Raw genomic sequence first — 17,848 nt, 5'->3', positions numbered from 1 at the left:
CCTATTTTTAATTTAAAAAAAACTTTTATTTCGATATCACAAAATTTTCTCTTATCGAACTAATAAAGCAACAAAAAATAAGACCAAGGATAGCGTATAGGATACTTGGCATAAATTTCTATTGCCACTTGATGGGATAAAAACTTCGGGTTCTGGCTGATAATCCCAATCAATTTTGTTTGTTCTTATAATCCTTGCAAAAACTTTGGCGGACGTCTTTTGCACTCTTGTTCTATTCGGATTCTTAAAATCGACATGATAAAGTCCAAATTTCTCTCTAAAAATTAAAAAATTTTACAATTTTTTTTAAAAATAAAGAACAGATTGGATAATTGAAAAAAATACTCACGTAAAACCAGCTTTCCATTCATAGCTATCCATAAGACTCCAAGCTATGTATCCCTTAACATTGCATCCATCTTCAATAGCATCAAGAACTGCTTCGAGGTAAGAATTATAATAATTGACCCGACCAATATCCTTAGTACCTCCATAGTCTGAATAGCCATTCTCTGTCACATAGACCGGGGGATTGTCGTATTCTTTGCGGATCCAATTGAGTAATTTGTACATACCAAATGGTACAACCTGCAACAAATAATAGAGACATGCTGATTAAAATTGTCTTACTAATTGTGAGTTAAGTTAATTTTATAAAATATTATATTTTTTATAAACATATTTCAGTTATATAGGCATTCTATAATACTGTTTTGATTTCTGAAGATATTTTTAATACTAAAATCGTCTTATGAAAATGTATGAAGATCATTGAGACAGTGTATGTACGTACATTTACATAAAGTAAGATGAAAATTATGTGAAGGCCACGAAGGCTTTAAAAAATAATTTTTATAAATCTCATTTTTTTATTACTACAAATCACTTTCGTAATATTTCTATCAATTAACAGTCTTTTTCACAATTCCGGTTATAGAGTTTAGCTATAAGAAAATGGCATATTCAATAAGATGAAAAAGACGTAGGTAATGTCTTTTCCGGATTTAAATTATTGAGGGTCAGTGCAATGTGTCAACACTTTAAGATTTTTCCTTGTATAGCAACATATTATTACTAGGTAATTTATAATTCTGTTCTTTTAGCTCTCACTGCTATTGCATTAATTAAATTCTATTACTCAAAGTAAATGTACTATACGTGAACAATGATTGAGTGGTCCGGGTGAAAGGCAACCATTAGCATATAGAAGGAATCTTTGTATAAGGGGGTGATGTGTCCAGAAAATCACATTAATTTTATGCTTCAAACTACATTAACCCACTAATATTGACACTTTCCGGTCTATTGGATTAATTGGGAAATAAAAAATATATTACTTTCTTGCACATTATTGTCATTACCAAACGTTTTAATCATTCCCCTTATACTCACATGAAGCCATACAGAAGCACCTCTAGGCCATACAGGATCTTTACTTTCCACTGTGTTCATGTCGTGCTGAAATGAAGGAACCCTATGACCAATGGTGTTGTTTCTGTCATTTTTCTGCACAAGGACTGTGGTATAGGTGTTGATGCCGAAAAAGTCGGATGTACCCTTGATTCTGTCTATTTCTTCTGGTGTAAATTTCGGTAAGCGAGATCTGGGAAAACCTTGTTGCTTACTTAAAGCATCTATACGATCTATCATCAATTGAGGGTAGTTTCCATTGTTCGAGAATATTGGATGGCAAAACCAGCCAATGTAAAATTGCATTCCCATTTCAGAAGCCTCCTTGTCCTCGTCGCTGTCCGTTTTAGGTTCCTGCCATGACGTGTCTACTGTAATTCCAATCTTTCCTGCATAAATAAAATTTAAGCAAAGAATATAGTTAAATAATACCTTTGTTATATAATGAGATATAAAGAAGGGCGAAAGTGCCCAATACCTTATACAATGATAATACTTTATGAACTATTTATTTCACTTACCATTTTGAGTTGGCAAGAATCGATTCCTGTAAAGATGTACCGCCTCCGCGTGAGCTTTCAGGAGATTATGACCACATAAGTAACTAGGAATTCCTGGGAAATCATAAGAAGGTGCCATATAATCTTGCCCATATGCTTGCTCACAAACGTGCCATGGTTCATTGAACGTTGTCCATATCTAGACAGACGAATAAAAAAATCTAGTTTTTACCAGTATTCTATGCGTAAGGGAAAGTTTGAAAAAAATCATACTTTAACTCGATCACCGAACTGCTCAAAAGCAACTCTTGCATAATCCTCAAAATACGAAATCATTTCAGGATTTGTCCAACCACCCATCTCCTGTAATCTTTGAGGAAGGTCCCAATGATAGAGAGTCACCATTGGAGTAACATTAGCACGTATGAGTTCATCTATGAGATCGCTGTAATATCGGATGCCGGCCTTATTAACATTATTAATGATTCCAGTTGGTAATATTCGTGTCCAAGAAAGAGAGAATCGATACACATGAACTCCCATTTCCTTCACCATTTCAACGTCTCTTCGCCACTGTAAAGAAATGCCTTTTTACTTTTATAAAATCTTGAACGCAGTTTTTTTTCCTGTCATTTGAATTATTTTTCGGAATGGAACTCAAGCGATACCATACTTTTAGGCTACATTACATGGCTGACTTGCTAAACAAATCCTTTTTCATTTTTTAAGAATAAAAAAATGCTTTGAAAGCATTGAAACAAAAGTTAAAAATGGAATTGATGGAATTATATCCCAAAAAAAGTGTTAGTCAAAGTCGGGAGTTAACAGCGTATTATATTGGAATCACCACCAATGACTCATTTTAATGTTTCACTGATTTTCCTCCTTTCTGAGTCGGGTTTTTAAATGAATAAGATTTTCTATTTCGAATCTTAAGTCTTTTTCTGATTATGAAAAGAATATAAAAAAATATTTCAAGGCCTTTTACTATAATTATTCTCATATAAACATTGACACCATCGTGCAAAGTCTTACAAAGATTCTTACAGCATTTTCAGAGATTATGAAAATAATTATGCATTCATAAAACTTGTGTATAATTTATCTGTAGGTGTATGTATGCATTTAACTTACTTCAGACTTGTATGTACATATTCTAATTGATTTACTTTGTAAAATGTAAAATTCCCGAAATTCAGCCTAATTCAGCGACCAAGAATCCCTTGGAATCTTTGAATTTTATACTGAAATTTCAAGATTTCAAGCGAATTTCAAGGGTTTCTTGGTCGCTGAATAAGGCCTAATATGTGTTTTTTACTGTATAAAGTATGTTTCTCCTAGACTCTTTTTGGACATTCGGGCATTTGCAGAAGTAGGTACATAAATGAAGATTAGTTGATTAATTTCCTTTTAACGAGTTTTTCTCTTGACTTTCAAGAGATAACAATTAGCGTCCAAGAGGCAATTTGATAGTATAAATAACAACCTATCAACAAGATACTTGAGATTATTTTTTGGGAATATAAAATGTGATCACAAAAACTCAATTATATTGCTAATTTTGCAGATATGCCTATATAATTTTCGTGACTAAAGAATCACGTCTTTCACGAAAGAACTAAATAAATTTATATTTTCAGTATTTATTACAATCGTAAACAGTAAACCTTTTACTGAAATATATACCTAGAATTTTTATGATTTTTTAAAGATTGTTTTTTAATAATATAAAAGGTTTCTTGGAAATAAAATATTATACTTCTCTATGAATATTACGTTCTATGGATATGAATGAAACTTTGATCTTTATTTACTTTTTGTTATTTTTTCCCTATAAACGCTATAAATCCCACCCCTTTACTAGAGTAAAGGGGTGAAGGTACATACTTTTTGTTACTGAAACTTGCAATTTAGGAAATTTCACATGCTAAACGATTGTGTGAAGGTGTAATTGAACGTGCATAGTGCAAATTTAAAAAAAATCAACAAGATCACGTTTGTGATTATTATTCAAAATTTCTCAGAGCATTTTACATTTTAAGGTCAATCTCAACTCCAAGGTTAAGATGTTAATAAACTAACTAAAACACATATCGGTTAATCTTAGCGTACCTGATGAAAACTATCTGAAGTGATATCACCATTACTCTGATCAACTATCTTCTCTGGATATTCATGAGTTAAACGATCCCAGATGGATTCTCCTTTACCACCTTCATTCCATCCTCCTTCAATTTGATATGATGAACTTCCAACACCCCATACAAAGTCAGGTGGGAATCTTCGGTGTATATTCTGTGCAAATGAACTGTAAGAAATTAAAAAAAAAGATAGTCAGTTTGAAAATAAAAAAATTACAAAACGAATAGCCGCCGATTTCACGGAATGATTTGAGAATCATGTTAGAAGTGAGTATATATTCTGGTCGAGACAAGGATTAAAACACAATTATTTTTGGTCTCACATTGATTTCACAATTCATTTGATTTTCGATTTTTAATCACAATAAAAGGGCTTTTCATTTCACAAAAAGTTAAATATTTAATTTTTTTACACTGCGTAAAATCCAAAATATATAAATATTTCTGGTTAAAGTGTTTACAGAAATTGATTTATCAGTTTAATATGAGTTTGAAACTTCATAATAATGAAGTACATTATGCAATATCCTTTTTTTCCATCTAGGGACAGTTCAGCTCATACAAAATCTAGAAATAAATAATTTTTTAAGCAGTTATTGGTGGATTAATTAAATCCTATTTTACTCAGAGACACAAGTAGGGCACAAGGGCCTAATTTATATATTGAATATATTAAAAAATATATATGTATATGATGGCAACGTTTAAAATTCGCTTCAATAACTCGATCTCAAATAGGGATCATATCATGTATAAGTATACAAATTGAAAATGTTACGTTCCTAATCTAACACTTTGATTTTCTTCTGTTTTGATTCTAATTTTTATTATCTTTGTGTTTTTATGAATTTATGTTTGATGTAGTTTAACAAAAATACATATTGCGGTGAATTGTTCGTATATGTTCAGAAATATCTACATACGTGGCTCTTGGCCACCAAAAAAAAAAGATTAACTAGCGGAATTTCTATTTTAAGGAAAAGTACAATCAAAAAACGAAACGTTATGCACTTTTCACGTTAGTACCTTGAAAAAAAAATGAAAATATTTCATTTAATCTTTTTATAGAATGTCAAAACTTCATGCACTTCCTCTCTGTATTTCCTAGAAGGTATCTGAATAGAGGAAATAATCGAACAGATTCATTTGTTACTTCAACATTCTATACTAACACTGGTTAAAAGTTATGTTATAATAATACTCTCTAATAATACCCAACCTTTGGCTGTTTCAAGAGGATGGTGACAAAATCTCATATACTTGCATTTGTTTCGGTACCACCTAATCTCATGAAAAGTATGATCGGTCTAGCTATTTCGGAGGAATTCTTTTACATTTTAGTATAAAGATAATAAAAGACTAGTGATTTCAGGCAACATTTACTAAAATTTTTAGTAATTATAAAAGAAAATTTTAGTTATGTTGCCCGGAATCACTAAAGTCTTTTGTTATCTTTACTAAAATTTTGAATGACAGTGTACATATATGTAAATTAAGATTAAGATAAAGATAATCTTGTGATATATTTAAAAGTATAAAATCGTGTTTAAATAAAGATCCTAAATGAAACTTCTCTCCATATGTTTACCAATTATATCTATTATTTCTTAAAATGTGCAATTTTCAATTTATATATTTGGTGAAGGATTGTATACGAAAAATTGCCGTCATAAATTATGACGGAGGAAAAAAATGAAAATGCAGTTCTTTTCGTGATTCGCGTGGCTTAGAGAATTTCAATGAATTTATTCAATACCTTATTCGTGATTCATATAAATAGCTATGTATACTTACTATTGAGATTAAAAAAGGGTACCATTTAAAGTATTATAAAATTAAAAATTAATCCTAGATAGACAGAGATAGTGTATTTATACATATAACACAGGTTTAGAGATCATAGGGACAGAGATGATGACTTTCTTTCTTTTGTTCATAATGTTCATAATAGACAAAAAAAATTAAATCTCCTATTTTAAAATTATATTTGTTATAATCCTTTTTGGACTCAAACAGAAATTTTTATATTTCAGTTTTTTAGAATCCTTAAATTTTTTTATTATATCTAAGGATCAGTTTCGAATGTGAGTTAAGAAGTCATATTACAACTATTATAGAACAACAATAAAAATTGAGATTAAGATAGGTTCCCAAATGATAAAAGTACTTGACTAAATCTGAAATACGGCCCAATTTTATCAGAGATTGTACAGTACAGTAATATATTTCATATTTAATTTTTGTAGGTGAATGTCACGATAAACACTAACATCCAAAGCTTTTTGTAACCCCGTAAAAAAGCAAATATAATCATAGTCTCTGGCATGTGTGCCACTGATGTGAGTTTGGTGAGCTAAAACTCGCAATTCAACACGTGATTTAGATACATTTAAAAAAGTGCCACGATGTATTTAATTTTTTTTGCAATAAACTTACGAGAAAACTTTAAAATTAAATGTTGATAGTAAAATTCCCAATGCAAAGATCTGCTTCACAGCAGTAAAACTCTTTATAAGACGCATCTCACTTAATTCACTTCACCTTAAAATATAAACTAAAATACAGTTCTCAATTATATTTGTAATTTATTTTCTCACTTGCTGTGCTAGTTAGAGTAAATCACTGTAGTTCTATACACCATTCACAGCATAGTTATTAGTTCCCAACTAACTCTTTGGCAAGTAAAGGTAGTCTCTTTTATATGCCTTCTCGAGAGATTGCTGAATTGTGGCGGTTTCGATGTTTTCTGAACAAAAACATGCGGTTGAAGTGGTGGGGGAATACGAGAAGATCAACATGCGATCAAGGGGGGATTGTTTGCCGAGGTCTAGGTGTATTAAATTATCAGAGAAACTTAATAAACTTCCTCCAAGAAATGCCTTTTTTATATATTTTATATTCCTTCAGATATACCTTTTTTAAATTGTTCATATATGTATCTGTGATCTTGACTTTCTTCTTTTCCTTATCAAAAAGAGCTGAGCTAAATTGTTATTATGATGTATTAAAAATGTGTCCAAAGAAATGTTGATGAAATCGTTAAAAATTACCCAATACGATAGGTGCATAAAAACTCCAATCAAAGGGTCAAGCAAATTTTTTTAAAACTCATTGTCAGTGTGAAGATGGTATATGTAGTGTGTTATTTTAAAGAAAGGCATAATGAGATGAGATTCGAAACAAATCTTATAAGAAATCTTTCGCCCTGCAATTTTTTCACCAGACAACCACTTTTTTAGGAAGTATTTTTTCTAGGCTTCTCGGAATCCTTGAATATATGTAATATATTGTATGCACTATGTAAAAATGTCAAAGAGAATGAACTCAATTTTTAATTAATTTAAATGACTTGTAAATGAAGTATAAAATAATAGTACAACGACCTGAGAGAACATTTTTTTACAATCTTATCATCCATATATTATTACAGGTACTTACCTACATACTTTATTATTAACTTCAAGAAAAATTAAGGAAGAAATTAGGAAATACCATAGAAAATCGACTTTCAGCCTATTTAGAAACCCAAAGTATTACAAATTCATAATTTAAAATAAAAAAATCTTACCCATTTTAGTTTTCTAAAGCAACCTTCAATCTCATTAAAATAAAAGCATATAATCTCTTTCCTCCTGACTCATTTTTGGTCTGACAAATTGGGTGAAGACGATGAAATCGTTGGGACGTCTCCATGAATAACATTGGGGTTTCCCGCCGAATTGTCGTTTTACTCTGGATATGGTAGGTATTGTAATAGTTTCTAAAACTCAGGTTTCATCTAAAAAGTAATATAATGTACATATACAGGTAACCACCAATAATACGCAGGTTTTACGGATTTTAGTTAATAAATGTTTAGTACTGTTTTGCGTGCCCATTGATTAGTCAAAGATACGACTATTTTTGCGGTTTTCATATTATTCTTTTTTGTAGTTAGCAGACAAATCAATTAGCGAAATATGTCTGAGATATCAAGCATAACATTGATTCAATTGATCTTGTATGTGGTGTAAAAAAAAACAAAATTAAGATACATATAGAAGAGTAAAGATGTTATTTACTCGATTCGCCATACGAGTTAAGGTAAGGTACCAGGACTTCATGGCGCAAGTAAAAGATAGTTTAATCGTAGAGAACTAATAGGAAATCCAAAAATATCGTCTTCTAAAGTTAACATGTGATATATGTTGCAATCATAAATTTTTATATTTATTAAATAAATTTTATCTTTGTACATTGTATAGACTATAGATATATATTTTTATATATAATAATAATAATAATAATAATAATTCTTTATTCATTCCTACAATTGTACATATGTACATATATTCTACTACTACTACTAATGATAATAATGGTTATTCACATGTGGAAATACCAAGTAAAATTAATATACCCAGCGTACCCAGCGAATTTTGGGATTTTCTGTTAACCTCTAGGCCGCCAAGCGGGGTCGTTGAACGACCCCAGCCCTATATTTCGTGCTATAACTTCATAAATATAAAAGATACCATTCCCATCTTTTGGAAATAAGTTCTTTGGTTATCTGAGGAGGTTGTGTAAAAATTTCAGCTCAATCCGTCCACCACAAGAAAAGTTATTAAGGAAAATGTAGAAGAAGGGAATTCAAAAATTGGTGTAACGGCCATGCTGCGGAAAATTTCTCAGAATGAAGTTAGTCACATCATAAATCATATGGTTGAAGGGGGTTGAAGGGTTGTGTTTACTTTCTCACTAATACCTTCTCAGTGTCAGAATTATCGCGAATAAGTAACATAAACAACATAAAACATAATTAGAAGCATATAAATGTGCAAAACAATAAAGAATGTTCGAGAAATATTGCCATTTATCACGGTGCGGGAAGTGAGGGGAATGTGGGGAAGTAGTGAAAAAAAATAGCAGTTGCGGTCAACTTCGTGGCAAATTTCTCACGAAGAAAGTGTGAAAAATGAGTGAAAAAAGTTTTTCCCTAATATCTTCTTCTGCGTGTTCCCGGGTGGCGAATTTGTGATGCAAGGGGCAAGAGGACTATATAAGGAGTCTAAAGGTAGTGACCCGACAGTTCCCGGTTTTATAGTTTATGAGAAAATCGACTTCCTTCTTGGGGTCGTTCAACGACCCCACCTTGGCGCTCTAAGGAAGCTCCAAGGTCTTGGCGGCCAGCAGGTTAATATTCCGAATGTGACTTTCTCGTGATGTCAATAATTAGCAATACATTACCTTATGTTATTAAATAATACATCCCATACTTTCCAGGATAAACGAAATATTATAAACAGGATTTTGTTCAATTTATTTGATAACTTGTTTGAGTAGGTATATAAAAATAGTAAAAATAAGAGAAAAAAAAGACAAAAAGCTTATATAATACAACACCCCTTGGTCTCATTGTAGTTCGTGAATGTTCGTATGCCGCACGTGTTTCTTTGGAGTTCGTTTGTTGACGGCAAGTTTTATTTTAAGGTTAGTTTATAATATTGCTTTGTATATTTGGTGTTCAGTTGAATTGATTAATAATGGAAATATTTAACGTGAAAAGGTAAATAATTATATTATTTTATTCCTCTATTGGTGTGCTATATTTTACTTTTGTTATTTAGATACGCTCCTAAGCAAAAACAAATTGATCCCGAAAAGGAAAACAAACTCTTTGAGAAACTTCAAGGGATCATCGCAAAGAAAAAGAAACTTATTGAAGATGAACGGAGCAAGAAAAATCCAGAAATGCAGCAAGAACCAGTGATTGATGCGATTGATGCTAGTGGTTCTAAAGAAGATGAACAACTACTTGCTCAAGAGAATGTGAGTCAGATTGATAAAGACGCTTTCACAATATTAGGGAATGAGCAATTCGTAGGCAAGGAGAGGGTTAAGGGTATACTTCCTGCATGGCTTTGTCATCCAGCAGCGATCTCCAACGACTTAACTCACGAAAATGCACCTCTTGAGGAAATTATGTTCTTGAGTTCAGAAATGAAACAGAATCTCAAGAAGATGGGAATTGAATCGCTATTTCCTGTCCAAAAAATTATTATTCCATGGATTCTAGAGACGCATGCTAATCCTTCACCCTATAGGCCACGTGATATTTGTGTTTCTGCCCCAACTGGAAGTGGGAAAACCATAGCATTCGCTCTTCCAATTATTGAGATTCTCCGGAAACGTGTTAAACAGAAGATCCGGGCTCTTGTGGTGCTCCCTGGACGAGAATTGGCTTCACAGGTGTTTACTGTATTTAAAAGTCTCTCCAAAGGGACAAATTTGGATTGTATGCTTTTATCACCAAACATACCTATTGTGGAGGAGCAGAAACACCTAATGAAAAATATAAATGGCAACGTACAACCTGGAATAGATATAATCGTCACGACAGCTGGTCGCCTTGTTGAGCATATTCACACCACAAAAGGTTTCTGCCTTAAAAGTCTACAATTTTTAGTAATTGACGAGGCAGATAGGATTATGGAACAGATTCAAAATGATTGGCTCTATCATCTGGAAAATCACCTTCAGAATGGCATTCCAGAGAGAAACTATCCCTTATCTTTTCTAACCCTCACGGATGAGCTTTGCAAGCAACCACACAAACTGCTTTTTTCAGCCACTCTTTCCTCTGATCCTGAAAAATTGGAAAAAATGAAACTCTTCCAACCGAAATTTTTCACTACTACGGATTCCAAGCCAAAAGGCAATAAAGAGCAAAAACATGCCGAAGATTTGATTGGAGAGTACTCAACTCCTTCTCAACTGATAGAAAAAATATGTAAGACAAATATAGAGACAAAACCACTGACGCTCTTTAAGCTGATTATGGAAAATTCATGGAAAAGATTCCTTTGCTTCACGAATAACAACATAGCAGCTCACCGACTATCATTCGTACTGCAATCAATGTTAGGGAAGCAAATCTTGATTGAGGAGTTGTCTGCGAATTTGAAGAAAAACGCGCGAATGGAGATTCTTGCCAAATTTTCTGCAGGAAAAATTAATGGTCTAGTGAGTTCTGATACTCTAGCCAGAGGAATTGATGTACCAAACGTTGATGTGATTATTTGCTATGACTGCCCTCGACACATTCGAACCTATATCCATAGAATAGGAAGAACAGCCCGTGCTGGACGATCAGGAATGGCCGTTACCATGATCTGCGAGGAAGATTACGAAGGATTTAATAGAATAATTACAAGCAGAGGAAAGTCACATTTGGACGAAATCAAGGTTTCTTCAGAAATTGATGAAGAAACAAATAGGAAGTTTTCCACGGCCCTCAAGGAATTAAAGAATTTCCTAAAGAAGAAGAAGAGACAGCAGCAATCTAAGGTGCAGAGAGATGAAAACACCGGGAATGCTAGGAAAATTGCTAAGAGGCATAAGAAAAAAGATAATACCAAAATTGGTAAACTAATTATAAAGGACAAAGGTAAATTCTCATCGTAAAGAAATTCTAACATGAAATTCTATTAATTGCATTAATTATTAAAAACAATAAAATTAAAAACACAACTTACGTGTTTTCTTTTTTTTCTTTTGAATTCTGTAAACATGAGTAAATATGAAAGTCTCCAATATCTTTTTGGAGACTGGTGAGCTGAAAAAATTTTGGAGGCTGTTATTTTTTTTTTAATTTTCTCCTAAGACTTCTTAGGACATGTCAGAAAATTGTCAGATAGGTCTCGGAATATTTTTATTTTTGTGATTACATTTTTGGTGAAAGTACATAATGAAAGTGTTTTGAGAATTTCCGGGACCTAAAAACATTCTCAATTCACATGATTACAGTAAATGATAGTGGCCAGTGTAAAAATTATATGGATATTAGTAATACGTATAGACAATTTATCAATATAGCAAACGCCGCACGATTTTTTTACAACATTGAACGCGTTGAATAGTGACGTGTCGTTTCCATGTGAGTTGCCCAGAAGTTAAAATCAAAAATTGAACTAGTGTGGGCATAGAGAGCGCATGAAAGACACGTCAATAGATATCATGGATTTAAGAAGACGACAGGACAGAACACCAGAGAGAGCAACGAGAAATGTGATAGATACCGGACCAGAGGAGAAAATGGAAACTAGTGATTTACGTGGAGACAAGCTTAACATTGCTATTCTATTCTTCCTATACCTACTTCAAGGAATTCCTATTGGACTAACTTCTGCCATTCCTATGCTTTTGCAAAATCGTGGAGCCACGTACAAGCAGCAGGTGAGTGAAGAATATTCATTTAAGATATACTACCAATATCTTTTTCTTTTTTTTTTTTTAAATATTTTCTGTTCCTTTTTAGGCAGAATTCAGCTTTGCATACTGGCCATTCAGTCTGAAACTCTTATGGGCTCCGATTGTTGACTCTTTATACTGGAATGCCTTTGGACGGCGGAAATCATGGTTAATTCCCACTCAGTATTTAATTGGGCTCTTCATGCTCATCCTTTCGCAGCACGTCACTCAATGGCTCGGTGGAGGAGGCCATCCGCCGAATGTCCAAGTCCTTACAGCAATTTTTTTCTCTCTAAACTTCTTGGCGGCTACACAAGACATTGCTGTCGATGGATGGGCACTTACTATGCTTAAACGCTGCAACGTGGGTCATGCATCAACTTGCAATAGTGTTGGACAAACAGCTGGTTACTTTCTGGGATACGTTGTGTTTATGGCGCTCGAATCTACTGAGTTTTGTAACACCTACTTGAGATGGGAGCCAGCTCCTGAGGGATTCGTTACTCTACCAGGCTTTCTTTGGTTTTGGGGTATCGTCTTTCTCGTTACTACCACTATGGTGGCAATTTTCAAACGAGAAAATATCCCAAGCTCTACAAGTAGAACCATAAATGAACCTGAGCTCAATATTAAGCAATCATATGCACTGCTTTTAGGCATTCTACGAATGCGTCCCATTCAAATCCTCGGTGCGATTCTCTTGTCTGTAAAGATCTCCTTCGCTGCATCAGATGCAGTAAGCTCTCTTAAGTTAATTGATGCCGGAGTGCCAAAGGATAAGTTAGCACTTCTTGTTGTGCCCCTGGTACCATTGCAAATTATTTTGCCATTGGTAATTAGTAAATATACTACAGGACCTCGACCTATGAATATCTACGTAAAGGCCATCCCGTACCGGTTAGCACTGGGAGTTGTAGCTGCTTTTGTAGTATGGATAACACCAGCATTTCTCACCAATGGACATTTTCCTGTGTACTACTATATTATGCTTATTATTAATTATGGATTATATCAGGTAAGTTGAAAACCCAAATATCTATGTACATACACATAAGTTTATATGTGATTTCACTGCGACATTATATAGCAAATTCATGAAACGATATCAATATTGTACGACGGCAAAATTTATTTCTTATCATAAATTGATTAATAGGTACATTTTCAATTTTTGCAAATCATTTTGCTTGATATTATAATAAAAAAAAGGAATAAGGAAACTTATAATTACCAGATATATGTATTTTATTCTAGCCTACACAAAGCGCGATATTTTATTTATAAATCGCAATGACATTTTAAATAGGTATATCAAAAGAATATCGTAACGATTCAACCACAGGCTTGAACAACTGTGAGGTAGATAAATCTGTGTGTGAGTAATTGGATAAATGCGCGATATAGGATCATTCATTCAATTAAGGAAAAAAAAATATTTCCTCGAAAGCTATTTACTATTAATTACTATTAATATTACGAGCAATTTCTTGTGTATTTGAATTTTTCTCTTAAAAATATTATATTAATCTTAAAATTATTCATTAATATAAACAATTATTGATATAAGTTTTATCACTTAGGTAATATTTGTACAATTTTACTGTGAGAGAACTATTATTAAATACTTCATACTTATGTAATTACAGATAACTCTATATTCTATGTTTGTGGCTGTGATGGCATTTTTTGCGAGAATAAGCGATCCCGCCGTAGGTGGTACCTATATGACACTCTTAAATACCGTTAGTAATCTTGGCGGTAACTGGCCGTCTACTGTTGTACTGTGGCTCGTAGACGTGCTTACGTGGGGTCGATGTAACATTCCAGATACACAATCCGACAATATATGCGACAGCCAAGAAAAGAAAGATGTAAGAAATATTTATACTAGTCTTTTATAAGTATAATGCAAAAATAAGTTGGCTGAGTATTTAATATTGCTAAATTTTAGGCCTGCGCTGCTGCTGGAGGCAAGTGCGAAATAGACATCGATGGATATTATATTGAGTGTATTATATGCTTAATCTATGGATTAATATGGTATAAGTGGGGCAAATCAAAAGTGGCGTACTTGCAGAGGCTTCCACTGAAATCATGGAAAATTGTCGAAGAAAAACCCGATGATACAGATTCACAGAGTTTATTGCCGAATCACAATACAGTTCACTGATATAAATGGTACAAGATGATAGTATGTAGCATTTAATAAATATTTACAATAATAATTTGATCAGAAAATATGCGAAGTGTGAAATTGTGCAATTTATGTATTTTTTGGTAGAACATGCATTGTATAAAGAAATGGGGGGAATTTTGTTCTTTGACAATATTTATTATCGAAGACGAGTTTGGAAACATCTTATGAAAAGAAAGTCCATCAAAGACCTAAAGCAAGTGACTCCTATTATAAAGAAGGACAAAGTGATTCAATTTCAGTAATAAACGCACTGTTATATTTAGGAAGTAATTGGAATTTCACAAGAATGATACATCAACTATTATAATTATTTAAATAGTTTAAAAAAATGAAGAGTTTTTTCTTATCAAAGTTATCATGTATAGATAAAATTATTAGAGAAGCTCACCCAACAATCATTTGCTCTAGTTTTTTTTTTACATAATGGTAAATACAATTTTTCTCGCGTGATTGGGATTTATGTTGTTTTTTTTTGTATCAGTATTCTTTTTTACAAAAAGGTGAAAATGTAAATAAAAGGATTATCTATCAAAAAAATAGTAAAATAAAAGAAAATATTGTTAAAAAATAACAATTTATATTAAAAATTTATGAATTGGGAGTGGGAGGGTCTTTTCAGCATAAAACCAGCAATAGTACGAGATTTTATATGATACTTAATTAATATTAACTTGAGGATCACCTACAGGTAACTTTTCAGTTGCATTAAAGTTGTACAAAATTGAAAAATTTATGACAAAAATATATTATTTTTATGTACATTTGAAATAAACAGTTCAATTTACCAAAAGGGCTTACTAATGATTAGAGCATAATCCAGGTTAAAGTCGTTGAGGAAATTGGAAATAGAACGCAATTGGAATAATTCCTTCAACAATGCAGATTAGAAATAAAAAAAATCTCACACAAAAATATTGATGAAATTAGATTGAAAGAACAATGAGAATTGAAAATTTCTCACCTGCGTTTATCATTGTAGCGATGTAAATTTAAATTCCCTATTTATATACACATATTACATTATGTATCTATTTCACATAAGTTTAACTTTTACTTACAGCTTTCATATGGTGAGATCTGCTAGGTATAGAGTAGACTGGGTTCAAGCGTACAAAGCTTATTAGGTCAAATCGCATTTTCCAACAAAATAGAGGGAAATTCTAATAATAAAAGGAAGTAAGTTCCACTAAAACTGCTATTTTATATAATTTTTACAACAGGTATACTCCAAAAAATATTTCCATTCTCATTTCACTTCAATTTTCTCCTCTGTATAAATATTTATAAGTCATGTATATACATACAATAATAATGGGGTGTACAATTGGTTGATGCAATTAAAAACCTTTAATGTTTGTATTGTTCAATACGTTTTATTCTTTATATTATACCTAATATTTTTTAAATTATTTAAAAAAGCTTTCATAATTTAATTAAAGTATGAAGTCAATCATAACGCGTCCAGTTATTAGAGTTGGTATACCACAACGCGGATGGGTCAGTCTATGCGTTGTAATTTAATTTGTGAGCAGAATTAGTAGGCAAAGTTGATTTTTTTTATGATATTCATCAATATGAAAGATAAAAATGCTCATATCTGAAGTTCTATAAGACCTACAGAAATTTCTTGACTAGTTTTGGAAAGGTATTAAAATAGGCTATAAATTGACATAAATTTCAATAATTTTCAAGGTCACCTCTAGAACACAAAAAATCGGATTTTTGTTTTACCAAAACAGTTTTTGGCATTTTTTGACCTCAAGGAATGGTTCTAGAGGTTTTTAATGTTCTAGAAAGTTGTAGAGTTTTGCAAAACCTTTAATTTGATACCAAATTGAGCAAAATCGGACAGACCGTTCAAGAGATATGGATCTTAGAGCTTTTCAAATTCAAGAATTTTTCAAATGGTCATATCTTCTAAACGGCGACATAGATTTTCTTCATTTTCGGAATGATGAAAGATATTGAGTCAGGCTACAACATATCAAAATTTAAAGGAAATCTATAACAGATGTTCGGAGATATAGCCCCTTAAAGTTAGGCAATTTTTGTTTTTGATTTTAGCGCCTCTTGTGGCCATTTTAGGAACTTGGAATGTTCTAGAGAGATGTAGGGCTTCTTGAAACCTTTCATTTGAGCCTGAGTTGGTCAAAATCGGTCAAGCCGTTCTCGAATTATATCGAAAAAACACTTTTTGCTTTAGGCCGCCATATTTGCTAAACGGCTTGACCGATTTTGAAGTGTGAATTGTTGATGAAAACGTCTCACTGAGCTCTACAACATACTAAAATTTCAGATCTCTAGCTATAAGGGAAGTGGTTGACAGTATTCCAAAATGGCGGACGGCGGCCATCTTGGATTTTGAAAATGCAAAAATATGAAAATTTACACCCACATTTCTATAGAAAACTTCAAACCGGAAGTCTCTATCTATTACCGTTCTCGAGCTATAAGGCAAAATGGGGACCAACGGCAGGCCGGCCGGCTGGATCAAAAGTTTTCCACCACCATTTTTAGAATGTGGGTTGTCTAAAACGTGCTCATACCAAGTTTGAGCCCGATCTGAGGTGGTCGGTTTTTCCGACTATTACAATACTTGGTATACCACGATTGTGGTATACCAACCAATAATTCATTGGCCTGGGGTGCAATGGATAGAGCGCTTGAGTGCGCATCCAAAGGTCGCCGGTTCGAATACAGGACCCGGCAAACGCACTCCATCCGCCAACGTGCAATTAGATCACGTTGACCGGTTGGATCAGGAGATTGATATACACTCCTATCCGTAAAATGGCCCACACGTGGTAGTATCTCGAAAGCCACCCACTACTTCTCCTCAAGGGGAACAACAACATAATAGGGCGACCGACCGGCCGTGTTCCTAATATGGGACGTAGTGCCAAAATATTTTTTTATGAATAATTCTTATATATACTATATGTACAAGGATTTAAGTTTCTAGAAGTGTCACATTCTATATAAAAATTCTAACTAATTTTATTTTGTATTGCCAGCAATAAAACAATTTAGCCTTTAATTCGCATTTAATTATTTTTATTATTTTATTTTCTTTACCAAGCCATTAACATTATAAATTAATAGAAACATCTGCATTCTGCTTTTTATTAACTTTTATGTTATTAGATCAACACAACTATGTTACATGTACAACATACCTACATACCTGCGAGGAGTAAACAAACTAAACTCTCGTTAGAGTTAAATGAAAAAAAAAAATTAAAATTGTCCCATTTATTATAGTATAAGAAAATTAAAATAATGCATATAGGGGAAATGACAAAAAATACATTTACCTAACCATTTCATACTTTAAAATGAATATGCATAACACCTATAACATTCGTTATAAT

The 17,848-nt window shown here is 32.6% G+C and overlaps 3 protein-coding genes across 6 annotated transcripts; 2 read left to right on the top strand and 1 right to left on the bottom strand.

Annotated features, from left to right (window-relative positions):
- Positions 1 to 4: 4 nt before the first annotated feature.
- Positions 5 to 11,600, bottom strand: LOC129793367 (myrosinase 1). Of its 4 annotated transcripts, XM_055833327.1 has the most exons (8): positions 9,278 to 9,422; positions 7,620 to 7,829; positions 4,023 to 4,218; positions 2,184 to 2,483; positions 1,932 to 2,109; positions 1,393 to 1,799; positions 350 to 588; positions 5 to 277 (listed from the first exon to the last, which is right to left on the bottom strand). In XM_055833327.1, exons 4-8 carry the CDS (start codon positions 2,463 to 2,465, stop codon positions 52 to 54), a joined length of 1,332 nt encoding a protein of 443 aa, XP_055689302.1. In that variant the 5' UTR covers positions 2,466 to 2,483; positions 4,023 to 4,218; positions 7,620 to 7,829; positions 9,278 to 9,422; the 3' UTR covers positions 5 to 51. The 4 variants fall into 4 exon arrangements, with proteins under 4 accessions (XP_055689302.1, XP_055689303.1, XP_055689305.1 ...); XM_055833328.1 differs by lacking the exons at positions 7,620 to 7,829; positions 9,278 to 9,422 and adding an exon at positions 11,566 to 11,600; XM_055833330.1 differs by lacking the exon at positions 7,620 to 7,829 and having other exon boundaries at positions 9,278 to 9,401.
- Positions 9,453 to 11,560, top strand: LOC129793363 (probable ATP-dependent RNA helicase Dbp73D). Its single transcript, XM_055833322.1, has 2 exons — positions 9,453 to 9,596; positions 9,658 to 11,560. The coding sequence occupies exons 1-2, from the start codon at positions 9,574 to 9,576 to the stop codon at positions 11,492 to 11,494; spliced, it is 1,860 nt and encodes a 619-aa protein (XP_055689297.1). The 5' UTR covers positions 9,453 to 9,573; the 3' UTR covers positions 11,495 to 11,560.
- Positions 11,601 to 11,705: 105 nt separating the features above from the next.
- Positions 11,706 to 15,045, top strand: LOC129793366 (acetyl-coenzyme A transporter 1). Its single transcript, XM_055833325.1, has 4 exons — positions 11,706 to 12,265; positions 12,348 to 13,295; positions 13,927 to 14,151; positions 14,232 to 15,045. Exons 1-4 carry the CDS (start codon positions 12,023 to 12,025, stop codon positions 14,448 to 14,450), a joined length of 1,635 nt encoding a protein of 544 aa, XP_055689300.1. The 5' UTR covers positions 11,706 to 12,022; the 3' UTR covers positions 14,451 to 15,045.
- Positions 15,046 to 17,848: the final 2,803 nt, after the last annotated feature.

This window comes from Lutzomyia longipalpis, chromosome 3, assembly GCF_024334085.1.
Source record: "Lutzomyia longipalpis isolate SR_M1_2022 chromosome 3, ASM2433408v1".
Classification (NCBI taxonomy): domain Eukaryota; kingdom Metazoa; phylum Arthropoda; class Insecta; order Diptera; family Psychodidae; genus Lutzomyia; species Lutzomyia longipalpis.
Note: the sequence above shows the minus strand (reverse complement) of the source record. Positions and strands in the feature narration are given on the sequence as shown.